The following is a 6,729-nucleotide window of genomic DNA, read 5'->3' as shown; positions in this document are numbered from 1 at the left end:
TTTGTTTGTTTTTATACTAAAATAAACCATCCTTATTCACACTTAACTTAAATAAGCGCCTTCTGTAGGTTAGATAACAAAGTTAAACCCCCCCTAAAGCATCATGGAGCACCTGCACTGCCCACACGTCACTTTCAAAACCCAAATTCCACCCTTCACCTATGAAAACCCTCCGTCAGCCCGCCCACCATCCACCCGAGCTTCAACAAACGAGCCAACACACACACACACACACACACACACACACACACACACACACACACACACACACACACACACACACACACACACACACACACACACACACACACACACATGCACATACATCCTTTAGCAGCTGCATCATTATAAAACTCTTTTGAACTTCACACTGGAAGTCAAATGCCACATGTGTCAGTACAAGACAGATGTATTGCAGCTGCTTCTTGGCTCCAGTTTCATCTGTGATACCCAACTCTTCTTTACCAGCACCCTCACCCCAAGTTTCCCACCTCCCATCAAGCACTGGTGCACTGACAACATACACACCTTTGAAATCTCATCCCTAAATCAGATTCTCAAAACATTAAATCTAAACAAGTCTGTCTTTACTGCAACAAGAAATTTACTCCGAGATGTTTATAATGTTAAAATGGTACCTGCTCATATATTCATCTGTTGGAAATATGTGCAGTGATTTACTGAAACAGTGATTTGTGGTGTGGTTGTTAACACCGCAGCCTCACAGCAAGAAGGTTGCTGGTTTGAGCCTTGGCTGGGCGGAGGTTTGAACCTGGGGGCCTTTCTGTGTGGAGTTTGCATGTTTTCCCCGTGTATGCGTGGGTTCTCTCTGGGTACATCGGTTGCCTCCCACCGTCCAAAGACATGTTTAGATTAATTGGTCACTCTAAATTCTCCCTAGGCATGAATGTGAGCGTGAATCGTTGTCTGTCTCTTTCTGTGTTGGCCCTGTGATGGACTGGTAACCTGTCCATAGTGTACCCTGCCTCTCACCTGCTAAATGCTGGGTTAGACTCCAGCTTCCCTGCAGCCCATAATGGACAAAGCAGTACAGATAAAAAGGATTTATTGAAACAAACAATGAAATATAAACGGAAATAGAAGTCTTTAATGTCTCTTATGCAAACTTTCTTTTAATTTCCCACCGGAAGGAGGCCCCGGGGCAGACCCAGGACACGCTGGACAGACTACATCTCTCGGCTGGCCTGGGAACGCCTCGGGATCCCTTCGGATGAGCTGGTGAATGTGGCCGGGGAAGGGGAAGTCTGGGTTTCCCTGCTTAGGCAGCTGCCCCCGCGATCCGACTCCGGATAAGCGGAAGAAAATGGATGGATGGATGGATGGATGGATGAATATTTCTCCAGGTTTCTTGAAGGACTTTCCAAAGTTCTTTGGATGTTTCTGCCTTTTGTTCTGTACTGCTAATACCAGTTCTCACCAATTTTGAGTCCAGTTCTTCTGTCATTTGACAAACCTCAACCTTTTCTCAGTTTTTTTTTCCCTAAGAAGGACTTCTTAATAGTCACCACTTTTGATGAGACTTTAGTGACAACTGAAGGTCCAGATGTGTCAATCAGGTCTTGCATCAGGTTTCAACTGGAACCCCCCCCTACTATTAAAATAGGTTCTTTGCCAAGTTGCCTGTCTCTGGTTCATCCTTTGAGTTAGGTGCCTTTTTATGCTTAAACACCACTTTAAAAGATTGCAATAAATTCTGATTATTTGGAAGTGACACATTAAAAGAGGACATTTTTCTACACTACACTACAGTGGACATTATTGCAAGAACCTGCAACCTGCAGTTAACCATCTTGAACATTAGGGGTCAGTATGAAACTCTCTCCCTCTCAGAACTTCTTCTGTTAGACCTCAGATCCTTTATGAACATCCAGACTGAACAGAGTTTAAACAGATGTGCTATGAAACAATTTCAGGATAGCTTATACTGTTACTCTTTTTTTTCGTAGCACGATCATCAATCAGTCTGGTCAAATTCAACTCTTGCCACAATGGTAAGGTGTTAAATAAGCAATAACTGCCATGTTTGTTTCTCATCTCTTCTGAATGTAGGGCATCAACCTTTTTCTCATTATGGCTGCTATAAATTTCTTACACTTCAGGAGGGGAAACAACCCCAAACAGTGATACAAGCCAGGTGTAAGTTCCCTCTGCATGCCAAAATGCACTTCATAAGCTTATTAAAAAAAGCCATTGTTGAGTCTTTTTTTTGCAGGTTTATGCAACTGGAATCTGCAGTAAGGCTTGCATGCATGTTGCAGAGAAACAAACTAGCCATGTATTTTATTGACCAACTTTATTTGTTTTCCTTCAGATTTTATTCTTCAGCAATTAATAAGAAACATTTCAAATCACAAAAGATGGTCCTGATGAGCCTGCTGGGGCTGATTCATGTGACAATTTTAGCATTTCTCTGTCCGAGTGACAGTTGGCTGCAGCCCTTTCTTCGCTACGTCCCCCGATCAGGATCTTCAGTGATAATCAGCCTATTAGGTTGTTTTAGATCTTGTGTAGTGATCTGCAGCTCTGCAGCGTCTGGAAGCACTTCAGCAGGCACGCACCAGCTTCGTGCTCCAGTTTGACTTAAAACAGCCGTTCAGGAGAAAGACAACGTTCTTTTCTCATTCTTGGCGAATATGTTTAATTTAAATGAGACATGACTGGACTTGTGATTGTTATGAATTAAGCACCAGAAACTGTATACATTCTTGACGGTGTGTAGTGATGAAGACAGAAACTGTAAAACACAAGCTGGAGTAGTAAAATAACCACAGTACAGATAAAATAACCAGTCCTTACAGAAGATAAAATGCAGTCCGGTCTAAGCTTTTCCATGTTTTTGAATAAGCTACTGTAAGAGCCTAAGGTTTGACATAATGTAAACAGAGAGAGAATTATATCTTTTTTACAAGAAGCCACAATGACAGAGAGGTACATACAAATGCCCCCACAGTGAGATTTAGTGAAACAAAAAAAAAAAAGAAAACAAAGGTTATTGTACATATTTACAGCAGAAGCCTTTTTTTTCTTATGTTCATGAGCCATTTCAGTGACTTTTGGGAAATACACAACTCAAAACAAATACACAAGCATTCAGACCTCATTGCAAAAAGAGGGATTCTCCTAATTTGAAACTTGATTGTTCCCATATATGGGGAGGAATTTTTATTTTTACATTCCAAGTATTGTTTGTCTTCCCTGCTCAGTCACTTTCTTATTCATCAGACAACCTTAAAGGCATTATTGAGGCCTTCCTGTCTTACATAAAGCAGTGAAACTTCAGTAAGTGTCAAGTGTTTCACTGAATACCGACATTAGCTGTTGGTAGCTTTCATCTTGTTTCAGTAACTGGAGTAAACATTAATATGAATGAAATTAAATTTGGCTGATTTACACTCTCACTTATTCTAAGCCATGTTAGCACCATGTTCCATTTATTGGCTAGGTTTAGTCAACTGTGGCATCTGTTATTATCAGTTCTGCAATTCAAAGAAACTTTTCTGATTTTCATTCATTCATTTTCTATACCACTTATTCCAACTCAGGGTCGTGGGAAAGCTAGAGCCTATCCCAGCAATTGACAGGCAAGAGGCAGGGTACACCCTGGACAGGTTGCCAGTCCAACGCACGACCTTTTCTGCTTATGTCTCATTATAATTATTTTGTGGCTTAAAGTGTAGTTCTGTTTCAGTGGTTTCATCCAACTTAAAATAAGCTCTAATTAACCAAATGTATTTAACAAAAAAGTGATAAACACACTCAAGCATGTAAAAGCTTAAGGCTTTTTATCAAGATTGTCCTTCCTTTCCCCCAAAGATGATCTGTTTTAGCAGGAAATAGGACTTAAACATATATTTTAAGAACATGCAATCTCAAGCTTGATACATCACCAATGCAACCAAACAAATACTTTTTAATAATGTAACATTTGTGTTTGAAGCAAATGTCCTCCTAAATGCCACTAACTACATTGATCACGGAGAACATGATAGCCTGTGTTGGAAAATTTGTGACCTCTATTGGTCATGAGAGGAACTGCATGTGAATTGAAAATGACATTGACACCCCTAATCATAGTTTTCACATCTAAACTTAACCAAGTGATAAACTCAACTAAATAAGAATTTACAAAGTTTTGCTGTAGAGTGTTCAGTTTACATGTAACCTAAGCAACAAGCACATGAAGTTGGTGATCATGTTGTAAGAAGAAATTATTTTATCACCAACCATGATTGTTTTCTACTTCTAGCTAGTTTATGTCATTGCTAAGGCCAACCAGGAAGTTAGAGAGGGGGACTTGTTTATTGTGAAAGAATGTATTTTTGACTAATCCATTATATTTTCCTAAACCTAACAAAGTATGTTGAAATGCTGCTCTAAATTAAGTAGTTTTAGTGCCTAACCCTAACCAAGTTGTGTTTAATAAACAGCAAGTAAACTGAAAGAAAAAGGGTGAAAGACTGAAACCATTTAAGTGAAAATATTTGTTATATTTTGGTCTTGACCTGGAGCTCCGTGTTTGAAAGCACCACACACATCAGGGCTGTCAACTTCCTCGTTTCCTCCTTTTAAGATCATTGCAGTTTGTTAAAGTAAACACTACATAATTGTCTTTGCTCTGCTACCTGTTTACATGTAATATAATGTGTTCCATACATTATATTGTTAAATACAACCTTTGCAGCTGTTTGGATTAAAGATTTCCAAAATCTTTTAAATTGATTCGAAATTTTCAGAGGAGTTGGTGGAGACCAAAACGGAGCTAAAGCACAAGTGGATGTTGGATTTGTATCAGTTAAATCTGTGAAGAAACTAGTTATAAAGCAGTATTTTCAGGGCTGTGTGTCCCAGATTTCAGTGTCGGAACCCTTTATTTGTTCACAAACTAAAACACGCTGCTTTAAATTTGAATCTTTGTGTCACCACTTATCAGTAAACTGTTAGAAAAGTTTCACTGGTTGTAAAGATAAAAAAGTAAAGGCTACTACAAAGGGAGGAGAAGAAGAGGCATGGTAATGAAAGCACCTTTGCACTTTTTCCCTCACACATTTTTATAGTTTTCTTTTACTTTTTTTCCCTTTTTGTTTATCAGTATTTTTCTTATCTTTTTGTTAGCCAAAAATGTACTTTTTCAGACAACATGACGGTTTTGCATTGGAGGGGGGGATAGGCAAAATGTACTTCAAATACAAAAACATTGTTATTATAGGTCTATATTCTTGAGTCAAGATGTCCATTCATCTTTAATGAATGATGCAGTGCAAGGAAGATTCATGCAGCTAATTTTGAGCTGACAAATTAGGTGCAGTTTAATTTCAAAAACATCCATATTAATTTGCATGTTTGCAGTTACTCAACTCTTCTTTTTGAAATTTTAATGTCTTTATTGAGCAACATTTGGACTGAATGTGACTCACTGTCAGCTCCTCTTTTAAGATTTGCCACTGGTCTGTGTGCTGCTATATGTAGCAGAGGGGATGTTACTATAATTTATTGGTCACACACTGTTAGCAGGGGGACTAAAATCAAAACAGCAGACTGAACATACAGGGAGATGTGGTAACATACACATTTGTGCTCCTCCAGTGGTGAGCCTGCCTCTTTACAAAAAATATTCTGATTTTTACCAAGACTTTTTTTTTTCAAGAGGAAAAAAGAAAAGCATAAAAAAAGATAAAAGATAAAATGTCAAACATAGGGAGGAGAAAGTGCAAATATTTTGGTGCCGCTTGTTTGCTTTTCTTGTTTTTCTGTTCATATTTTCTTTTAAAAACTCAGGAACCTCTTTATTTTTCTGCTCCATCTTTCTTTTTCCTGTCAGCAAGCGTACAGATGCCTTCCCTCTGTGCCCTCTGCTCTCGTCTCAGCTTCTCAACCCCTCTTGTCTCACACCAGACGACCTACTGTGACAGACAGAGAGGCATAACAAGAAGAAGGAAGACAAAAGAAAATGTTTTCACTTGTTTGCTTCAGGATCAGGTGCTCGAACACACACACACAGACCTACAAACACACGCACACACAACTCCTGGATGAAAAGAGATTAAACTCATTTGAATGAACCAATACACACAACTAAAATGTATGTAACATCTGATTATGTGTAGTGTTTTTCATTAAAAAAGAAGCATTTACTAACTTCACATATGAGCTGTTAGGCAGCTGTGCACCACTTATACACAGTTTGTGTATATCCACTATCACATGTGTTCCCATTATGGTGCAACCATGCGCGCTCTCAACAAGCCTCTGAAGTCGTGTTTTGTGCTGCAGTCATGCCGAAATTGCCCGGGACAGTGTGCTGCTCACTCATCAATCAGACGAGTGGGTGAGGGGGTTGAGGGGGAGAGAAAGAGAGAAGAAGGGAGAAGGGAAGAAAGAGGGAGAGGCCTGGGAGAGAAAGAGATGGGTAAAGAGTTTAGATTGCTTGCAGATGGCTGTCAAAGAGAAGCAGAGGTCCTCCTGAGCCCTGTACAGCTCACAATGTGTGAAGGTGTGTGTGTATTTGCATGTGTGTGATTCAGTTAAGTTTGCTTTGCATCTAAAACTAGATTTTGTTAGTGAGGGGTAGCTTATGTATGTGTATGCACTCCAAGTGAGGTTGTGTGGGTTTGTGTTTGCAGCAAGTGGGGGTGGGGACATGCAGGTGTGCTCCCTGTCAGTGCTGGTTATATTAGTGGTGGAATAAAAATCCAGCTGATTTCGCTCTGG

The 6,729-nt window shown here is 39.5% G+C and overlaps 1 protein-coding gene across 7 annotated transcripts in view; it reads right to left on the bottom strand.

Moving 5' to 3' along the window:
* Window positions 1–2,299: 2,299 nt before the first annotated feature.
* smoc1 (SPARC related modular calcium binding 1) overlaps window positions 2,300–6,729 on the bottom strand; it is a 71,119-nt gene continuing 66,689 nt past the window's right edge. For 5 of the 7 annotated variants that reach the window (XM_041972190.1, XM_041972189.1, XM_041972193.1 and 2 more), the window contains one exon: window positions 2,300–5,921. In XM_041972190.1, the coding sequence (XP_041828124.1) occupies window positions 5,905–5,921 (17 nt within the window). In that variant the 3' untranslated portion in view covers window positions 2,300–5,904. The remainder of the gene's footprint in view (window positions 5,922–6,729) is intronic. The other 2 variants (XM_041972192.1, XM_041972191.1) reach the window with 1 other exon arrangement.

The sequence above is a fragment of the Melanotaenia boesemani genome, chromosome 20, assembly GCF_017639745.1.
Source record: "Melanotaenia boesemani isolate fMelBoe1 chromosome 20, fMelBoe1.pri, whole genome shotgun sequence".
Lineage (NCBI taxonomy): Eukaryota > Metazoa > Chordata > Actinopteri > Atheriniformes > Melanotaeniidae > Melanotaenia > Melanotaenia boesemani.
Note: the sequence above shows the minus strand (reverse complement) of the source record. Positions and strands in the feature narration are given on the sequence as shown.